Source organism: Schistocerca americana, chromosome 4 (genome assembly GCF_021461395.2).
Source record: "Schistocerca americana isolate TAMUIC-IGC-003095 chromosome 4, iqSchAmer2.1, whole genome shotgun sequence".
Lineage (NCBI taxonomy): Eukaryota > Metazoa > Arthropoda > Insecta > Orthoptera > Acrididae > Schistocerca > Schistocerca americana.
The window spans coordinates 578,660,348-578,683,346 of NC_060122.1; the positions used below are offsets into that span (position 1 = coordinate 578,660,348).

Genomic DNA, 22,999 nt, shown 5'->3' on the forward strand with positions numbered 1-22,999 from the left:
GCTTGACGAGGATTCCAGACACTGCTGCAGAATGAATTTGTGCGTTGTACAGGAGTCTTATGCGTTTTCTTTTGCAAATACAGCATGATTCTATGGATTTTCACAACGAATTTAGGTTTATCATTTATCGAGATGTGAGTTGGTGTTGAAACATTTGACTAAATATCCTATTTTACAGTGCGATCTTCAAGTTTACTACTTCAGGTATAGGATGTCAGCTGAAACTTCGTTCGGGCCATCCAGCAGTATGCTACAGTTATCCTATATCACAATCCGATCAAAAGTATCCGGACACCTAACAGTGGACAGTTTTATAGTGTGCGCCCACCGATCGCCATTATGGCGGATTGAACATTCTTGGGACTCTTTCAATTGCGTGTCTGAAACGCTGTGGAGGAATAGCAACCCGTTCTTTCCTAGGAGTCCAAAGTCGGGTCTGGAACGAGGTAGACACTCTATCTCATCCACCTCAGCCATCCTCGATTAGATTCAGAACGGGAGACGAAAACCGGGTCTGAATCTTGCTAGACGTTCCAGCTCATCCACCTCAACCGTGTTCGATTGGATTCCGGACGGGACTCTGATCAGGACAATCAATTTCACAAAAGGTATTGTCCAAGAAAGAAAATGTAATAATTCCAATTTCAAAGAAATTAGCTGTTGACAAGTGTGAAAATTACTGAACTATAAGTTTAATAAGTTATGGTAGCTAAATGCGAACACTAATTCTGTACAAAGGCCTGGAAAAACTGGTAGAAGCCGACTTCGGGGATGATCAGTTTGAATTTAGAGGAAATGTAGGAACACGCGAGGCAATATTGGAAAAGCGAACCTATGTTTACAACGATTGTTAGAGAAAGCTTTTGATGATGTTGACTGCAATACTGTCTTCGAAATTCTAAAGGTAGTAGGGGTAAAATAGAGGAGAAGGCTATTTACAATTAGTATAGAAACCATACGCCAATTATAAGAGTCGATGTGCATGAAAGTGAAGTAGTGGTTGAGAAGGGCTGGAGACAGGTTTGCAGCATATCCTCGTTATTATTCAGTCTATACATTGAGAAAGCATTAAAGGAAACAAATGAAAATTTGGAGTCGGAATTAAAGTTCAGGGAGAAGGAATAAAAACAATGTGGTTTGCCAATGACACTGTAATTCTGTCAGAGACAGCTAAAGACTTAGAAGAGTAACTGAAAGGAATTGTCTTGAAAGGAGAATATAAGATGAAAATCAACAGAAGCAAGGCAAGGATAATGGAATGTAGTCGAATTAACTCAGGCGATGCTGAGGGGATGAGGTTGGAAAACCAGACACTTAAAGTAATAAATACGTTTCATTATTTTGGCGGAAAAATAACTGGTGATGGCCGAAGTAGAGATGATATATAATGTAGACCGGCAAAAGTAAGAAAAGCATTTCTGAAGAACCGAAATTTGTTAACGTCGAATATAGAACTAAGTGTTAGAAAGTCTTTTCTGAAGGTATTTTTGTGGAGCGCAGCCATCTATGAAAGCGAAATATGGATACTAAAGAGTTCAGATAAGAAGAGAATAGAAGCTTTTGAAATATGGTATTACAGAAGAATGCTGAAAATTAGATGTGGGAGGTACTGAATAGAATTGAGGGGTCAAGAAATTTGTGGCACAACTCGACTAAAAGAAGGGATCGGTTGGCAGGACACATTCTGAGACATCGAGAGACAAGGGACCACCAGTTTAGTACTGGAGGGATTGTGTTTATATGTGTGTGGGGGTTGGGGGTGCGAGGGGTGATGGAATGGTAGAGGGAGACCAAGAGATGAATGCAGTATACAGATTCAGACGGCTGTAGGTTGCAGTAGTTATGATTAGATAAAGAGGCTTGCACAGGATGGAGTAGCATGGACAGCTGCCTAAAAGCAGTCTGGAATGAAGACCACAACGACATTGTCTACAAGCTACTTTTTGACGTGGTGCAATGCAAAGCTGATACAGTCTTTGTCTCCGACTGTTCCTCCGCTGTACGCATTACACAATGAAGTGTAAATGTGTTCACAGGCTTCTGAGTTTAGCGTTTTCATAAACGAAATAAGGGGAGCACACCCTAAGCACGAAAATCACATCCATACCGTAACAGGACCTCCTCTGTATTTCACGTGACAGCAGATAACGTTCTCCAGGCGTTTACCAACCTGGAATCCTTTCGTCGGTCTGGTACAGGTTATAGCTTGATCCATGAAAACAAAACAGTTATCTCCAGCCATCTACTGTTACCATTTTTAACTCCCGTTAACAATGGCTTCACACACGAGTGGCTTATGAGGACCTGTTCATCCATTATAGGCCATTCTTTTTTCCCCCCTCCCCACGCAAGGTTATTGAGCTAGCTGGTCTACTTGCAGCACTTTGGAACTCGCGAGTGATTCCTTCCACTGATTTGAAACGATTTTTTTACGACACACTCCTACTCCACCCGCCACGCTGTTCGACGGTCCCTGTTCATGACATCTGCCTAGTCATGGTTTAGCTGCGGTCGTCAATTCCCGTTTCCACTTCACAGTTAAGTTGCCAACAGTCGACTTGGGCAGTTTGGGAATGGTTGAAATGTCTACATCTACATCTACATACATACTCGCAATCCACCATACGGTGCGTGGCTGACGGTACCTCGTACCACAACCAGCATCTTCTCTCCCTGTTCCACTCCCAAACAGAACGAGGGAAAAATGACTGCCTATATGCCTCTGTACGAGCCCTAATCTCTCTTGTCTTATCTTTGTGGTCTTTCCGCGAAATATAAGTTGGCGTCAGTAAAATTGTACAGCAGTCAGTCTCAAATGCTGGTTCTCTAAATTTCCTCAGTAGCGATTCACGAAAAGAACGCCTCCTTTCCCCCGGAGACTCCCACCCGAGTTCCTGGAGCATTTCCGTAACACTCGCGTGATGATCAAACCTACCAGTATCAAATATAGCAGCCAGCCTCTAAATTGCTTCTATGTCCTCCCTCAATCCGACCTGATAGGGATCCCAAACGCTCGAGCAGTACTCAAGAATAGGTCGTATTAGTATTTATAAGCGGTCTCCTTTACAGATGAACCACATCTTCCCAAAATTCTACCAATGAACCGAAGACGATTACCCACCTTCCCCACAACTGCCATTACACGCTTGTCCCACTTCATATCGCTCTGCAATGTTACGCCCAAATATTTAATCGACGTGACTACACTACTAATGGAGTATTCAAATACTACAGGATTCTTTTTGCTAATCATCTGCGTTAATTTACATTTATCTATATTTAGAGTTAGCTGACATTCTTTACACCAATCACAAATCCTGTCCAAGTCATCTTGTATCCTTCTACAGTCACTCAACGACGACACCTTCCCGTACACCACAGCATTATAAGCAAATAGCTGCACGTTGCTATCCACCCTATCCAAAAGATCATTTATGTAGATAGAAAACAACAGCGGACCTATCACACTTCCCTGGGGCACTCCAGATGATACCCTCACCTCCGTTGAACACTCACCATCGAGGACAACGTACTGGGTTCTATTACTTAAGAAGTCTTCGAGCCACTCACATACTTGGGAACCAATCCTATATGCTCGTACCTTAGTTAGGAGTCTGCAGTGGGGCATCGAGTCAAAGGCTTTCCGGAAGTCAAGGAATATGGCATCTGTCTGATATCCTTCATCCATGGTTCGCAAGATATCACGTGAAAAAAGCGCGAGTTGCGTTTCGCAGGAGCGATGCTTTCTAAACCCGTGCTGATGCATGGACAGCAACTTCTCTGTCTCAAGGAAATTCATTATATTCGAACTGAGAATATGTTCGAGAATCCTGCAGCAAACCGATGTTAAGGATATTGGTCTGTAATTTTGAGGATCCGTCCTTCTACCCTTCTTATGTACAGGCGTCACCTGCGCTTTTTTTTCCAGTCGCTTGGGACTTTACGTTGGGCAAGGGATTCGCGATAAATGCAAGCTAAGTAAGGAGCCAATGCAGTAGGGTACTCTCTGTAAAACCGAATTGGAATGCCTTCAGGACCCATTCAGCTGCTTCACAACTCCAGGGATGTCTAAGTCCTCCATACGGGAATCTGTACGAGACTCAAACGGCGGTATGTTTGTATGATCCTCCTGCTTGAAAGATTTCTCAAATGCTAAATTTAAAATTTCCACCTTGTCCGGATACATCTGATCAGATAGTGTATAAGGAAGAGCGCTGACAGTCTATTTGATAGGACATTTGAATGCACTGAAAACATTACCGATCTATTTAATCGTTGGGCACTGCTTATGTAATCACCTCAGATTGCTCGCGGTAAGAAAGTGTTTATTTTACTGCCAGTTCTTTGATCTTTCCTGGAAGATATAATAGTGTGGGCCTGTGATTGATTTGTGTGTATGTGTGTGTGTGTGTGTGTGTGTGTGTGTGAGAGAGAGAGAGAGAGAGAGAGAGAGAGAGAGAGAGAGAGAGAGAGAGAGAGGGAGATGAAGGATTGCTGTCCTTTACTTAGACAACGGTGGCACGTTCTTAGTAAACGAATTTCCCTTACTCGTACGATGCGCATCAACATGGATGCTGTTCGTGTAGATCGACGCCAGAGCATCTCGGAGCGGCCTCAAGTAAGAGTCACGTGCATTATACATCAGGAGGCCGCATGCCCTCCTTTCTCTCTCCACGTGTCTGGCCGTAACTGGTCCGGAATGTATAAGCGGAAACGAGTGATTTTTCCACCGGGACCGCAAGAGATATTGCTCAATTTCGGAGCGTCTGGAGATAGCCCGGGGCCTTGGCAGCAGAGGGCGCTGCTCCCCTGCCCCGCTCAAGGTCGCCTGCCGACGCTGCTTGGGCGCGGATGCAAATCGCTATCAGCAAACAGGCTCTGTACTGAAGGTTGTCTCGTAACACCGCTCGTACCTTAGTTAAATTCCTATGTTTGTTTGCTATTTACATGTATGTGCTGTCATAACCGTCGTGGCTTCTAGACAGCCTAGTAGTCGTAACATAAAAATAAATTCAATTACAATCACCCAGCAGTGGAAAGGCATTCGTACTGGATGAGATACCTTTTCGACTGTATAGTGATTATGCAGAAAAACTTACTCCACTTCTATCAGCATATTATCGTAGGTCGCTGGTGCAGCGAAGGTAAGAAGCGAACGTCGGTCGCGTCTTCAAGAAAGATCGTCGAAAGAATGGCTCAAATGGCTCTGAGCACTATGGGACTCAACTGCTGTGGTCATCAGTCCCCTAGAACTTAGAACTACTTAAACCTAACTAACCTAAGGACATCACATACACCCATGCCCGAGGCAGGATTCGAACCTGCGACCGTAGCAACAGCGCGGCTCCGGACTGGAGCGCCTAGAACCGCACGGCCACCGCGGCCGGCCGATCGTCGAAAGAATACACATAGTTGCGCGCCTATAAAGCTATCGTCAGTTTATTGTAAAAGTGCGGAACCCGCTTTATAGTGAGCGTTATAATGTGTTCGACAACGAAACTCTTATTTACATAAACTGACGTTGTATCGGAACACAGTTCACTCTGACAAAGCGCCATCTTAGAAGAAACTCTATTCCTTTATTATCGTATTGCATTCCACACTGGGTGTTTCAGGAGGAATCATCAATATCCAGTGATATGACAGGCACCCTCATTCGAAGTAAAAAACTTCGAATGGACATACGCTCTATTCCAAATGATGGCACGCACGTGTTTGTCTTACCCACCCAACCAGTTTCACGTTTTAGTCCAGCCCAATCTACCTCGTTGCTCTCAGCCGCTTTGCTCCGAATACCTTTCTGCCATATGAGTAGGAGTGCGCCAAAAATTGAACCCTGTTGGATTCACTTCGTGGTTTCTACCCAGTCACTAAAACTTCCTACCTCCTCAACGTCATTTGAATTATTCGGCACAACTTTTTGCATTATCTTTGTTAAGGATGATTCAAACTAGTCGTGTGTAAAGTCAAGCATCAAATGCACTAAATGTGTTCTATCTAAGAAACCGTGGTGCATAAGAAGTTTTTTGCCTCAAACGAGCGGTCCTGTCATATCCCTGAAGGCTTACCATTCCCCTACGACATCCTGTCGTTATTGGATAGAATATGAGGTAATTGAGTGTCGTACCAGCGGGTAAAGCTCAACAAGATCAAATATTCTGGACTGTTAAGCCGCGTCATTTTCCTATTCAGTTTCCTCTACACAGTCGACGTTTCGAGCCTTGTGCTGGGATCTTCTTGAGGAGTTTCTGCTATTACCGGTTAGCTAAACACTGATTATTCACCTATATAAATCTAATTCATCCGCGAAAGCACTGCCTTACAAAACTCATGTTCGATCTGTTCATGAGTATTGGTCATCCATATATAGTCTTTACCACTTTGGATTAAGGGAAGAGATAAGATCCAACGAAGTGCATTGCGTTTTGTAGTGGGATGATTCAGTAGGTGCGAGAGCGTTACAATGCTCAACAAATTCCAGTGGTGGACGCATCGAGAGAAGATTCGGGTATCATATTACTTTCTCCCATATATGCCTCGAGAAATTACCACGTCGAGAAAATTACGGAAATTAGAGCTCATGCAACTTTTATCGTTCTTCCCGTGTATCCTTCACGAATGTTAAGAGGATAGGGATATAAAGAGAGAGGTATCGGAAGTACTTTCTGCTATACATCGTAAGCTGTCAGAGTATAGATATTGATACAGATGTGGAAATATGTCACGAATCATGTAAGGACGACTATTAAAACCTGGAAATTATTTTTCTTAATCTTCTTAAAATATTATTATTAGAAGTAATAACAAAAGGAAGAAGAACGGAAGAATCAAGAGAGGAATGGAAGTTGATTACGGTCACAGTCCATCTGACATCCACGTGGGATTTATTACAAAACATAAAGTTATAGAAAAATCAGTACGACTAACAAAATGTGTAACGAAACCCTGAAAGAAGAGGAATACGATTTTCATAAGATGCTGAAGGAGATGAATACTGATGCCAAAAACTTCACAGAAACAGTTAAACATATTGCATCTGAAGTAGTAAAGTACGCACAGGTTGTGGAATAGTAAATGTGAAGAGGCACTTAGACAAAAAAGAAAGCTTGGAACAGCTGGTGTAGCAGAAAAACAAAGAGTAATTTAAAAATGTGTCTGTTTGAGAAGAAGCGTGCAGATAATTATTAGGGCACAGAAGAAGTTCTTTGAATAGGAGCAGTTTAAAAGTATAGAGGACACTTTATAAAACATAAGAGATTTTTACAAAACATACAATTGCTATGCTTCAAGAAAAAAAGTGCAAAACATGCACTTAACAATGAAGGAAACTAAGTTATTGGCGGCTTATTTCGAAAAGCTATTGAACTGAGAAACATCGGCCACACAACTGAAATTCCATGATAATATTCCAAATGAAAATTCAAAACCACCAAGCATCGATATGATTAAAACTTACATAAACAATAAAAACACAACGAAGTCCCAATGAAGATGGGCTCATAGGAAAAATTCTAAAAGCTGGTGGAGGTCTAGGTGTCACACTAATAAAAGAAATGCTATATAATATCTGGGACACTGAGTTTCAGAATGTGACAGGTCTCCCTCATTCACACACTTCAGAAGAAAGGGCACAAAAGATATACCCGTGATTACAGAGGAACTTCATTACTATCATTAGAACACAAAATCTTTTCTGGGCACATTATCTCTTCAATTAGATAAACAAACTGGAGTGACTAAAGCTGGAATTAAGAATAACAGATCCTGTCGAGAACAAATTCTAAGCCCTAAACAAATAATTAAGTGTATTAAACTATCAAATAAAAAGGTAGCGTTAATATTCGTTGAGTTTGAAAAGGCATATGATTCAACAGGCACAGAATTCCTTCGCAAAATCCAAATGGAATTTGCAGTACGTACGAAAACTCTGGAACTAGCTAAATAAACGCCTAAGAAGACAGTATCTAAACATAAATTTCTTGGAACAACTTCTAGTCCCTTCCAAATTGTATTAGGAGTCAGATTAGGGGGTGATTTTGTCACCTTTATTATTTAGGAGGGAAAACAAAAAGTTAATAACTACATAAAGCTGTGTAAATCGGAAGAAGCAGTAATTTGTTTGACCTTTGCAGACGATCTCTTAACAATAGAAGGAACATCAGAGTCTGCAAAGAAAAAGTTCAGAACTCTGAAGGAAACAGCTGAGAATCCGGGTCTATAGATATCATTTGAAACGACAGAATACGTGATCTATGAAAGTATCTCAATAAGAATTTTAAAAATCAAGTACAGCAACATTAACAAGATAGAAACTTTTAATGTTGTTGTTGTGGTCTTCAGCCCTGAGACTGGTTTGATGCAGATCTCCATGCTACCCTATCCTGTGCAAGCTTCTTCATCTCCCAGTACCTACTGCAACCTACATCCTTCTGAATCTGCTTGGTGTATTCACCTCTTGGTCTCCCTCTACGATTTTTACCCTCCACGCTGCCCTCCAATGCTAAATTTGTGATCCCTTGATGCCTCAGAACATGTCCTATCAATCGATCCCTTCTTCTAGTCAAGTTGTGCCACAAACTTCACTTCTCCCCAATTCTGTTCAATACCTCCTCAGTAGTTATGTGATCTACCAATCTAATCTTCAGCATTCTTCTGTAGCACCGCATTTCGAAAGCTTCTATTTTCTTCTTGTCTAAGCTATTTATCGTCCATGTTTCACTTCCATACATGGCTACACTCCATACAAATACTTTCAGAAACGACTTCCTGACACTTAAATCTATACTCGATGTCAACAAATTTCTCTTCTTCAGAAACGCTTTCCTTGCCATTGCCAGTCTACATTTTATATCTTCTCTACTTCGACCATTATCGGTTATTTTGCTCCCCAGATAGCAAACCTCCTTTACTACTTTAAGTGTCTCATTTCCTTATCTAATACCCTCAGCATCTCCCGACTTAATTCGACTACATTCCATTACCCTCGTTTTGCTTTTGTTGATGTTCATCATTCCGTTCAACTGCTCTTCCAAGTCCTTTGCTGCCTCTGACAGAATTACAACGTCATCAGCGAACCTCAAGGTTTTTATTTCTTCTCCTTGGATTTTGATACCTACTCCGAAATTTTCTTTTGTTTCCTTCACTGCTTGCTCAATATACAGATTGAAGAGGCTACAACCCTGTCTCAGTCCCTTCCCAACCACTGCTTCCCTTTCATGCCCCTCGACTCTTATAACTGCCGTTTGGTTTCTATACAAATTGTAAATAGCCTTTCGCTCCCTGTATTTTACCCCAGCCACCTTCAGAATCTGGGTGAAAATATAGACGTAAAAAGCAATTAAAGTACGAAACAATTATAACCAGGGACGAAGGAATGAAAAGAGTAGGCCTACATATGAAAACGAGAAATCTAAAAAAATGTTTTTCTAAAGGTGTTAAATAATGGTTGTTGTAATTTAAACCTACTAAAAAACACCCACATGAGTTTAAAAGGAAACCATTTACAAACTCATCAAAAACCAATAAAACCCAACTAAATTAAATTACTAAAATTTGATTAACATCCAAAGTATACATAGTTAGCCTTACACAAATGAAAAAGAGTCATTATATTTATCGACGGAAAATATTTATTGTCACAAGAATTAATCTTGTGTTTTCCCGTTTCTTGCAATGTAAGAAATACAGCAAAATAACTTTAACACTTCCAGAAAAAGAAAAAATTAACGTGAAGTAGAATCGTAATGACTGTAAAGTACAATTTATTACTTTTTGAAAGCATGCAGAAAGGAATAGATCTGGACTAATATAGATCTGGACTAATTTCTAGGGTCTTTTCTCTCCTGAATTATTTCTTCATTTTGGCCAAACAGGCCAGTGGGTGGAGGAGATTCTATCAATGTATGCAACGCAAGAAACGATGCACTAAGAACGTAGTTGTAACAAAGGGTTAGTGTTCTGAATAAATCAATCATAGGGATTTAAACTGAACTACTCAACCGTCACTACGAAAATAAAAATTTCAAAAAGCTCATAAAACCCAATATCGCGCGGTGGTTGTTTTCTTTTAAATACGCAGGTTGCTCTCAACCCTTTATAATGCAGTTGTGAAACCAGACGTCCGTTAAGAAATGGAAGTACTGCTTTTATCCGGACTCAAAAGGGCGTTAGAATATTTGGAAATGATAGAGAGAACACTCCTGTGAAAAATAGTAGGACCAGTCAAGAAAAACAGACGGCAATTTGGTTTAGAGACAAAATATTCAAATATGCTCATTCTACCATAAAATAATAGAACAGTATAATTAAACAGAATACTAGACTAAAATAATAGAAGCGATCAGGTAAAGACATGCTACAATCGTCTATGGATGTCTAGAGGGAGAGATGGAAGACAGATTAACAAAGGAGATCGACACGTTCTTCCAAAACAAGAAAACAGACAAAGAAAGTGTGTAGGGAGGCAAGTCAAAGAATGACTTAGAAGAAATGCGGATCGAACAGAAGACCTCACTCAGAAATGACAAACTGAGACTAGGACTGAAGGCATTCAAAGGCTTTCAGGTAACTAAAACAGAAAAACCTATTCTCTGATGGTCATATGAGAGGAAAAGCGCACATTCTGAGAACATGAAAGAGTTTTGGAGAAAGATGAATGAGAAGAAAAATAAACATTTATACTGACATGGTTCGTAGTTGGCCTGCAACGAATTTGAGGAAGTAGTATATGTAGGAGAAGTATGATATTGCAAAGTGCCGGTGACTGATGTGCTCGCTCTGCACAGCTTCTACTCTTGGTGCTTCCAAGTTTAGAGTTTATCAATGAGTTTGCATCGTGCCTATGAAAAAGTCCAATAACAGAAGTAAATCAATAAACTTTTTAGACAGTAATATTAATATATTCCCAAAAAATTTTAATTTATGTGGCGCCTAATAGAATGGTTGTATTTGTTCAGGAAATGTACGATAGTAGTGCAGTAATTAAAGAGATGAAATAGGAGTTGGTAGTCATTAGTGCGTAGATTATGTATGATCTAGTATCCATATCTTACGTGACGTCTAGTTTTGTGCCTTAGTCTTTGGCCATAGGCGTATTTTTCTGTCACGTTTCATTTCCTGTTGTGTGGAGCATCATCGCGTTCGATCATCAAAATTTCAGACATGTACTGCAACATGGACGAATGTATTTAGTGTTTTACTTGTACAAATAGGCTAAACAGTGTAACAAAATCCCAGAATGCAGATGTCACCAGAGAAGTAAACACAAGCCTGGAAAGACTGCAGTTCTAACGTTTTAATTTGGACCACAGCCTCAGTCCTTTGTGATCTGTCCTTGTAAGCCGAGCTGAATACTGAGCCACTTCGCTCTGAAATCGACAGCGTATAAATGTGAAATGAATAACTAAAACTGAGCGGATGAACAAAAAGAAAGGGGAACGTTAAAAATTAACTTATTTTTGTCGTGATATGTAATATCAAAAGGAAATGTTTAGAAAAAAAGAAAAGAAATGAGTAACATAGTCTGTTATAAAGGAAAGCCATGTAGTCCTCTATTTCTTTTAAATGAAACACTTTGAATGTAAAGCGTCTTGCAGTTTTGATTTTTCGTTTGTCGAGGTGGTCGACGCAGAACGAGGCATTTGGTTAGTCACTGTGGGCAGCTGTAGGCGAAAGAGCTGCTGAATGTTGGATGAGGTGTAAGTGCCTTTCGTCCCTTCTAGCTGATTGCCAATGTGCGTTCGATGTCCAATAAATTATGGTCCCAGTATCGCGAGTTGCAAGCCTTTGCCAATTACAGAATTCCAGCGGTCGTCGTATTTTATTCGGAATCCAGTTCTAGTTCGCAGTCTCCAAACTCGTTTCATCACGACGTTCGAAAACCATTCGTTCATCTTGCGATCCGATGCTCACGTAGCTGTGCGTTTATTTTTGTAAGAGAGGATACAAATATTGCTTTCACAGTGAAGTGTTTGGTATTCCCTCACTCTGCAAAGATGATATTCGTCATGTTAGTTTCAAAAGTTTACCATGAATTGGGCTGGAGATTTACTGAAAATACAAGAAACTTTCATAGCGATAAGGATATAGGAAGACAATGGATTGTTAAATCACGAGTAACACTTGGTATTTAACGAACTTGTAATATTATAGGGAGTAAATTGGATTACGTAAACATGTATTCAGTAATCGTGTAGCACTCTTAAGTAGGAGAATTCAGTCCTTGAGAAGGTAATTTACAAATTAGGGAGATTGATTATGTCTTCTGTTTCAATCTGGCCTTCATTAATGACATGTAAAAATTACGTCTTACTAAGCAGTCATACGATGACGACGTATTCAGAGTTCCTACAAATTGATTATCAGCTTGAACTGAAAACGGTTACTTTGGCTGCAAGAGTAGACAAAATTTCAATATGGCGAACAAAGTGCGTATTGTAACAGTCGGGTGAAACACTTCTCATTTAAATTCTAACAAACATATTGATGGAACATTGAAAGAAAAAGATTTGTTAAGATTCTATTTTCAGTAACGTTGGAAAGGAAGATCCGGATTTTAATGTCGTTGCCAAATTATCTCTCATTACTGTTGATTTTAAAACTCGACAAGTTTTTCAGTACATACGTAACTCAATAATACTGCAAACCGATTTAAAAAGGTGTCTCGCCCTGGAAGCGGCTACACATTGCCCTTGTGTCGACCTATACAGTACCCGTGTTGATCCGCAACGTACGAAACGGTAACCACTGCGCCCCGTCAGTCCCATTCGGACAGAATTAGCTCAAAAAGGACATGTAGTAAGTTACTATCTGTGTCTAAAGTCATCTTGAACAGTCTCCACTCCCCCACCACCCACCGTCCTCTCACCGCGCATTGGCACACACACAAACACACTCTGTATGAGTCAACACATTAATCTCTAATAAAGTGTAAAATTTGTTTTTACTACGACACGAAGTGTGTAAGAATGATATATTAAACATAACATAATAAAATTAAACTCTAATTTCACAAACCTGCACGACCAGAAAGTGGTAAGCACTGAAATTTGTAATATAAAAACTGACAATTTATCATTAGGGTATAATGAAACGTGGGTAGCAGGTAATATTTTCCTGACAACGATCCCCATGGGGTCCAGTGTAATATCAGCTGTCATATAACAACGACATAATGAAGACGAAGCCGAAACAATAAAGAAGCAACGAACGAAGGACAGCAGTTGTAAGACATAGGACTGCTTCATATTCGAGAGGAGGGTGATTCATATTCCCGTCAGGCCATCCAGCTGTAGGTATTTCGTGATTTCCCTAAGTCATATGCGGGGATTGTTCCTTTGACACGGTCAATTTTTTTCAGAGGTAGCAAAGGAACTGATGACGAAGTGGCATAGTATTCATGCGTGCTACAACACATGTTTATTTTTTGAGGACAAATTTAAACATTTAATAGAAATAAAAGGAACAGCTATGTGAATATCAAGATCTCAGATGGTAAGCACTTAGTGAACAAAGAAAGTGAAAGGAATAGGTGGAGGGTCAATATAAAGGCGAAAAACGTCAAGACACGATTATGGAAACAGAAGAGGAGGCAGATGAAGACGAGACAGAAGATACACTACTGCCAGAGGAGTCTGATAGAACACTGAAAGATCTAAGCTGAAATATGGCTCCATGAATAGATGATATTCCATCAGAATTATAGAGGTCCTTCAGAGAGCGAATCATGACAACACTTTTCCACCTGGTATGTAAGATGTAGGAGACACGTAAAATGCCCTAAACCTTGAGAATAATGTAATAAACACAATTTCAAAGAACGCACGTGCTAACAGGTGCGAATGTTACCGACCCAGCTGTTTAATAAATTAAGGGTCAAACATAAACAAGAATTACTTAGAGAAGAGTAGGAAGACTGGTATAAGCCGACCTCGGGTAAGATCAGTTTGATTTCCAGAGATATGCAAAACACGTGAGAAAAAAATGACCATACGACTTCTCTTAGAACAGCAATATTTTAACATCTAACGTAAGTTTAAGTGTTAGCAAGTATTTTACAAAAATATTTATCTGAAGCTTAGTCTTGTACGAAAAGAAACTTGCACAAATTACAGTACAAAGACAAGTATAGAAACTTTTGGAATATGGTACTATAGTTTAGTGCTGAATATTAGATGGGTAGACACCGTACTGGGGAAAAAATATGACACAATGCAACTAAAAGAAGAGACCCGCTGAGTGGACACATCCTGAGGCACCAAGCAACAGGCATTTCAGTTGTACGTGGTAGTGAGTGTGTGTGTGGGGGGGGGGGGGGGGGGGAGCGGGGAGGGAGGGGCGGAGGTAGAAATTGTAGAGGGAGACCAGGGACAGACTGCAATTAACAGGTTTAACTGGATGTAGGTTGCAGTAGCTATGAAAAGATCATGATGCTAGCGTAGGATAGACCAGCCCAGAATGGTGCACCAAACTAGTCTTCGGAGAGAAGGAAACGACAACAACGCATAAAAGATAGATTTTCTGCGGTGGTAAATAGATAAATGCCATAAAAACACGGAAACTGTCTTTCCATCTACAACATTTGATCATAAAACATTTGTAGTCAAGTATTTGAACAAATTACTACAAATAAGCAAAAGATAATTAAATCTAAAGGCAGAAATAAAACTTTATCTAAACTTTTAACGACAGTAACAAATTTCGCACTTATCCAGTTTACCATAAAGTTATTACTTTCATGAAGGGGCTGTCTGTAGGGATGGACACGAATCGGTTCTCTGAGTACCCACTTCACTGTCTAGGGTTCAGTCACTGAAGTGAAAAAATGAACTTTTCACTTTACCTTTATTCTTCATTTATCCTGTGATCATTATAATGATGTGAAAATAGTTGGATGCACGACTAACATAGAAACGCGTACCAAGGCGTGCAACCAGCTGAAAATGTTCCTTGTAGAGCTGCTACAGATGTACCGGCTTACAACAGACAGTCCTAATGCAGCTAGGTACACTGCCGTGAAAGTGACAACGACAGAGATAGTAAGATCGAAATTTACATGGTATTCCACATGAAGTCGGTAAATGCACTACAATAACTGCAACAAATATCTGCTTTTCGGTTCCTTGGTTTTAGTTTACGTTTCGCCGCATTAGTGCTAAGCAGACGATGAAACACAAAAAAACTGCATTTAAAGCAAGTGTGATAATAACACCTGGCGACGGGCAACGCTTTCCGTCGCTTAACCTACTCGTTAGCTTTGTTTGCGACTGGAAACGCTCGACTGTGTCATCAGCAAGCCCTTCAGAGGTAATTAGATTTTCGTTAATGTCACAGAATATAATGAACTCTTTGTCTAATTATCAATAATAGCTTCAATTTTGCGTAAACTAATTACTATGGATAATCCATGTTCGGAACCGATATTGGGTTTTGAGCACGCTTGTTAAACGTTAATTCAGTTTCTAAACACGTGAATTTTTCAAAGCACTGAGGGTGCGTGTTTCCAAACAAAGTCGGTCAGCGGCATCCTCTGAAAATATGATTACATCATCGCATTGGCAAAATCACGCAGTGTAATATAAGACTTTCGGGTATACAATGGCATACGTCGTCAAGAATTTTTTTAGATCTGTAGTGCTGCAACACGTTTATATAAATGCGACATCATTTGTACGTGGGTAGGTAACAACGATACTCTGAGGTCTACTTGTGTGTGTCGTTGACATACAAATAAACCATCATATCATGATAAATTATGTATTAACAAGCACGCTATATAAATGACATTATAATGAAGAGAAAAATGTAAAACAATATTTAATATTGCTTTTACTGAAGGAAAACTAAAGAAGAAGAAAAAGTAGATGGTGACGTTGTTCAAAATAGTACCTGCGTTGTAGCTTATTCAGATAGAACATGATTTCATTGGAGTTACTCATGATCTTTATCTCACAGGATTCCTCAGTGATTCCATTGATCGCAGTTCTTTCATTTCATTTATTGGATCATAAATTACACCAACACTGTAGGCTAGAAACACATTTCCTCTTAATCGGAATTCACGATTGACACCTAAACTCTTGTACGTATATGTTCCTTCGGAGCCGGAGATTCCCTCGTAACATTTGGAGTTAAATTAATGTTCCCCGTTCCGAAAGGTTACCAGACTGCCGGATCAGAGTCTCAACCTATCCGCCTTTTTGGTAAGTTCTCATATCAGATTGGCGTCATATGCCCGTATTGCACTGTCACAGTTCTCTGACAAGTCTTTCTCCACGCTATAGTACAATAAAGGTACCTCCAATACACCGTCAAAGATTTTATAAAAAATCTTTTATTAAAGATATTTTCGACAGTTCTCTTTTACAGCGTAATACACGCCTAAAGCATTATCGACAGAATTCGGAAAAGGAAGGCGAGAAGCTGTGTCAGAATGGAACCTTGGGAGTGTCCATAAGACATTCTGATATGGGACCTCAGTGAACTCAATTGCACTGGCCTGATTCGTGGAGAAATGAACTTCATGTTCAGTGAACAATAGTTTCAGATGCATTCTCTTCCAAAGGAAGAGAATCAGCTATTACTTTCACATGACTTTCCACCCCTCCCCCTGCCCCTACCACGCCCACTCTTTTTCAAACAGGAATTTGCATTACGGAGGAATCAACGCCGCTCTGACGGATTCATTTCCATATGATACTATAAGAAGAAGCATTTTTCGTCAAATACAACTTTTACAAAATTAAAAAAAATGCAACGAAAGAAAGAATCTAAGGGATCTACTTAAATAAATTTATGTAGATGAGTAGCAAAATTATTTCTAACATGCCTTATATATAATAACTATCACTGAGCAGCTGCTAGCTAATATGTTTTTTGTTTTGTGTTGCAGGTGCCTCGCGGTGACAGGAGGGGGAAGTAGGAGGGGAATGGGGAGGGCGAGGATGGTGGGAGAGAGGGAATGGAGGCTAGGGGAAGGGATGGAATGCTCACTCGAAAGTGAAATCTTCCGGGTAACTGAGCATTCTGTACGTGCTATCGTTTGATAAACTGGATATTGCGGCTCACCTGCTTGTTATCATTCCCAAATGAAAGTTGGAGATGACGAGTTCTGTTCAGTTGAAACTTAATTACGTGGTTAGAACATAACATTGAAGATTATGCCTTGACTTTTCAGTAAATAGCAAGTATCACGCAGTTTCATCTGAAACGTCGTCGTTGTAAGTCACCACTGCGAAACAGGCTTGCTTTTTGTAATTAAAGGTATTTGATTTAAAGTTGCGGGGATAACACCGAATCCTGAAAGTGGTAGGAAGGAACATCAAGACCAGAAATCCAGAATTAGTCGTCCCCATGGGACCTGGAATTGTTTTCGGTAGTTGAAAGGGGACCTCACCACCGGAGACACAAGCACTTGTCGCAGACCCAGACTCCCACAAAGGTGCAGACACAGCGGTACGAAGGCAAATATTTAGGTAGGTTATCCGGCCCAGGTGGCGCCGTCCGCTAGCGGCCAGACAGCGTACTCACTCACTCACTCACACACACACACACACACCCACACACACACTCACGCACACGCACACACGCATGCTGTAAATCCTCAGATGTCGCAGGCGCCGCTGTTAGATTGAACTCCAGTCCCTAATTAACGGTGTCCAGCCTGTGACAAATTTCGACCCGAAAGGAAAATGAGCTTTTTGGATCAAACAGAATGAGAGGGTCCTCTTTTAATTAGGACATCTCTCAAAGAGCCCGGAACCCTTTTTCATCTCTCCTCTCCTTTCTCGCAACATCCTGTCACGGACATCGGTTGTGTTTACGTATCATTAGTGCATCGGTCTTTTAGTACCTAATGGCAGACAAAACTGCACTTAATCACTTAATGGCTACGCACAAATGTGTAAATATTTTTCAAGGGAAACAAGACTACGATATTTTTGCCAGTTTTGGTGTCTGTGGTATCTGGAAAAACATCATCAACCTGTGACATTTATTGTATCCCTCTCCACCTCCCCCCCCCCCCCCTCTGCCCTCATCTCACCCCCTCGTTCTCTTCCTCTTTCTCTCTCTCTCTAGATCGAAAGCTATTATAGATCGAAAATGTTGTCAGTACACTCTCATAGGGGCTTTTGTTTATATGTGATAATGTTTTATTTTTCTATAGATACCAATAGTCACTGCCGTAGCTCAACTGAATGATATAAAAAGTAATAAGTCTTCAGTTTCATACAGAAAAATAAAAAATTAATGTCGAAAAAAGAAGGTCATCAACGGCAAACCTAACTAAATGACGAGTATTCGATGACGAGCTAGTACGTGACATGTGTTCAATATTTTCAGTCCGAGGGTCGTTTTGGTCAAAGGATAACATTTCAGAAGCGAATACTGTCTGCCAGCGTCATTTATAATTAATTGCTGGTTACGCGTACCAGCAGATGACCTTTACAGAGTAATTCGGATTTCATTACATGGCCATGTTTCAGTATTTACTGGTTCGCAAAATCTAATGAAACCAGGACGCCAGTATGGAAGCAATCATTATTGCTGTCATCGTTATGGAGTCGCATTGAGGCAGCTGAAATGTAATAAAGTGGTGAACAGTTTTACGGTAGCGGGCAGTATGTGTTATTACATGATGGCTCGTCCAATGAATTTCGTACTTTAATTTCATTGAACAAAATACTGGTATCCGACCGAAACTGAGGCATATTAGAAAAATAGCATCTGGGGAGAACAAGTTCCGCTTTCGTGTGAATGATATAAGTAATACTATTTCCGCATCCAAATGGACACTGTAGTGCTATATACGATTTAGCTAAAGTCGTTGCCAAACGTGTCTGAATATGACAATATAATAAGGTCACATGTCAAAGGTTTCAGAAATAATATACAGCACGGACATGTACTCAGGAATCTGAGTCCGTATTAGTTTACTTGTTGCAGAATCTGTTGGGTAAATAACATCAGGACGTAGCACAATAAACAACAATAAAGGTCTGTCATAACTGCTCGTATTACGTGTTGAAAGCTGTTCCAATCACTGGCAGTTATGAATTTTTGTGTGTTGCAGTCTGGAAAGGTGTACAACCACAAAGTACACGATGAAACATGATGTCTCTGAAGGAAAAATTGTTTGTATTAGTGGCACAGTGCAACCTTCGGTTAACATAACAAGCAGTGGGCACGGAAACAGAGTTTGCGAAGATAAAATCTGCAGCAACCTCGTGGTCGCTATGAATCACTCACCGGTCTCCTCTTCCGTAACCCTCGACGCAGCAGCACTGCAGCAAAACAGCAAACCGATGCTGAAGACCCACCGCCATCTCATTCTTGCGTGACGGTCGGTAGCTAACAACCTCATTGCGTATTTTTTCATCACCAGCAAAATCAGTCTAAATTTACGGCACTCATAGACAGCATATCATTTGTTTTTATTTTGAAATAACACAGCTATTTTGATAAGTGTACGATGGGAAAGATTTACCCGAACATGATACGGATAAAAGTGTGTCATTTCATGCATTGCACACTAGGTCAAAACCCATCAGTTGTTGATGTCAAACGAAACGTGCGAAGTGATATTATTGTCTGTATTCAGATACTGTTATCTATGTAAGTGATCGTAGGATTGGGATGGAAATGTAGGGAACGTTTTTCTTTGGGAATGATGCACATCACGTTGTCAATCACCATGTGTATTTGAGAGGAAAGTGTTCCTAATTTTCGTGACAACTTGTCATTATCGGTCAGAGCACTGCTGCCGGTTCCACAGTTACCGCCCTGGGGCTCACACATATTGTACGAATGTCTGGGTGCGTTGCGGGACTGCAGTTGCTCCCTCTCTGTCTATTGCACAGCGGCGTCGCACCAACGAATCCACTCGACGCGCGCACCTCTCGGCGCGGAGGCGATGCGGTTACTGGCGGGGCTCGCCGGATTCGGTAGCTCGGACGCGCCGCCACTGCACGAGTGCTGACGAGTGCTGCCGATCTGGCCCGAACGAGTGCCGCCCCGAGGCGGCTTTCGGGGCTACCGAGAGGTCCCGAAGAAACCGGCGTGATGTGTTCGCCTCGTTCCTCCTCTGCACTCTGTCCGTGCTCCTTCGAGACGATGCATTCTAGCTGCCGCCAGGACACGTATACACTCGGGGGCCTTGTCTGGTGACACCTAGCTCGCAGAGAAGTGACCAGCAGATGAGATAACGCCTGCAGGGAACAACTCTATACATTTTTCTGTACCAGAAAGAAAGGAAACGCGTAATTCTACCACAACTATCATAGAATGGTAATACAGCAGTTGCAGGGGTTTTCGTTACCTCATATCACCGCTGCAGCAAATACAGAAAGGTGTTCGTGGCTCTCCACAGCGTACCAGCGAGAAAAGGAGCCAAGATGTGGTACAGTAGTTAAATACCGAACGGGCTGGCTCAGACGTCAGCGTGCATGACGCACTTTCGGGAGGGTAACGGTTCAAATAGATTATTCTACGAGATTTAGATTTTAAATGGTTTCTCTAGCTCACTCCAGGCCAATATCAAGATGGTTTCTTAGATGAGGACACGACCGATTTCCTTCCCCATCACTCCGTAATTTTAGCTTGCTCACCGTATCTAGTGTCCACGCTGTCGATGGAACTCTGAATTACCATCTCTCTTTCACTTTTCTGTAGCTCAATTAGTCAGACAATAAAATTAGCCCCGCATCGTATGATCTTGCCAAAATGACTACTTGCCCTGTCCTGTCCACTCGTACTAACAATCATAATTAAGTAATTATCCTTGGGCCGTAGCTTAGTCACTGTCATTATGGCTAGGTTACGAAAAGAAGGTAAGGGACTTTCGGAAATTACAAATCTAGGTAAAGAGGTCTCTTTTTTGCGGTCACAGTGTTCTGACTCGTTTAACGTGGATCGCCACGAAACCCTTTTCCTCTCAGGGTAGCACATGCGCCAAACGTTCTCAATTATTCACCTGGTTGTATTACACTCTCTGTTTTCCCCTACAGTTTCTACCATTTACAGCTCCCTCTACTACCACAGAAGTTATTCTGCGAAGGCCAAACAGTTTCCGCAAAATCCTGTCCCCTCTTCTTGTCAGTGTTTTGAAAATTTTCGTCACCCCGTCTATATTGCGGAGAACCTCCTGATTCCTTGCCTTTTCAGCCCATCTAATTTACAACAACTTTAAACACCACTGCATCGGAACCCTTCAGTTCTCCTCTTCATCATCCCCGTACAATGCTGTGGTCTCAGACTCCAATGTCAGAAAGTTCATCTTGAAATTAAGGCCAGTGTTTGATACTAAGAGACTTCTTTTCGCAAGGAGTACCCTATTTGTCTTTGCTAGTCTGCTTTGCTTCGTCCGTCATGTAATATTTTTCTTTCAAGGCAGCAGAGTTCCTTCACTTCGTTTACTTTATTTCTCTTCTCGGACGTGCCAACTAAGGGCGACGTGCCAGTTTCATCTCCTTACTCGTTTTTCCATTCCTTTCTTCGTCTGTTAAACGTGATTCTTCTTCCGGTCTGCAGACTACTACTTATTGTTTTTCACTCTCCTTCTGCGTTGTAAACTGCGGTATCGGCCACACTTTCAAATACGCGCCCAGCAAGTTACGTCGCCGCGTTTCCTACAGCCACCACAGCGGCACGAGGGAGCTGCCACGAACAATTACGCCGCTGCCAATGAGATGTAACTATCCCTTTTCCGGAGCTCCAGCGGCGGGTGTACTTAAGTTCCATCATTCATGCGCTGTCCCCTTTCCTGTGCGTTTGCCAGATGAGTAACGTTTACAGACTTAAAGTCGCCAGGGCTCGGCGTTTTCTGAGCAGACAATGTACTGAAGAACGACTGATCTATAAATGTTTCGTACCTGTATATAGACAAATCAAAAATGTTTTGCATCACCCCGGATCCCAGAACTCCTGAATACATACGTTGACTGTGGATATTGCATCACAGAGACAGTCGCTCTGACTGTTGAGAGATTTCACTAAACCCGTCCAAAGATGTAAACAACCATGTGACTGGGTGTTGTGTGCTGTCCTTAGGTTAGTTAGGTTTAAGTAGTTCTAAGTTCTAGGGGACTGATGACCATAGATGTTCAGTCCCATAGTGCTCCGAGCCATTTGAACCAAACAACCATGCATGAGCAGCGCCTATTAGACGGAGGGGATCCGACAGCCGATCAGTTTCAGGCATTCGACCAGGAAGGAGGTACACGACTCGTCTTGTCTGTAGTTCAACCATGGCTAGACGGTCAATACCGCGGTTCGATCGATTACGCATTGTTACTTTATGCCAGGAAGGGCTCTTAACAAGAGGAGTGTCCAGGCGCCTCGGAGTGAACCAAACCAATGTCGTTCGGACATGGAGGAGATACAGAGATACAGGAACTGTCGATGACATGCCTCGCCCAGGCCGCCCAAGGGCTACTACTGCAGTGGATGACCGCTACCTATGAATTATGGTTCGGAGGAACGCTGACAGCAACGCCTTCATGTTCAATAATGATTTTCGTGGAACCACAGGACATCGTGTTACGACTCAAACTGTGCGAAGTAGGCTCCATGACGTGCAACGTCAATCCCAACGTCCATGGCGAGGTCCATTTTTGCAACTACGAAATCCATGCAGTGCGGTACAAATGGGTTCCGAATTCCAACACCTATGAGGAGCTCGCTGAAGGAGTGGAGGTTCCTGCCCAGAAGCGTGAGCCGAAATCACCGCTAATTGTGGTACAACACACAGAGCACTACGACGGCCTCTACAGGTTGCTACTTCGACATGTCGGCCAAGACAAGGTCATTATCAAGCACGCTGGCGCCAATCTCTATAAGGTTACTCTGAAAACGGCAGAAGACTACAGAAAGGTCACAGCTGCTTTTGGCGAACGACGGAAGTCAACCTACACTTATCCGTCTGCGACGGAAAAGACACAGAAGATACATTTCCGTGGGATTCCTCGCAACTACAGCCTGGACCACATACGACGGCAACTTGAGG

General features: G+C 41.6%; 1 protein-coding gene across 1 annotated transcript in view; it reads right to left on the minus strand.

Moving 5' to 3' along the window:
- The window catches only part of LOC124613119 (nephrin-like), a 651,915-nt gene extending 632,014 nt beyond the window's left edge, over positions 1-19,901 (minus strand). Inside the window, exon 1 of the mRNA XM_047141732.1 lies at positions 19,246-19,901. Coding sequence (XP_046997688.1) covers positions 19,246-19,375 — 130 coding nt within the window. The 5' untranslated portion in view covers positions 19,376-19,901. The remainder of the gene's footprint in view (positions 1-19,245) is intronic.
- Between the last annotated feature and the right edge of the window lie 3,098 nt (positions 19,902-22,999).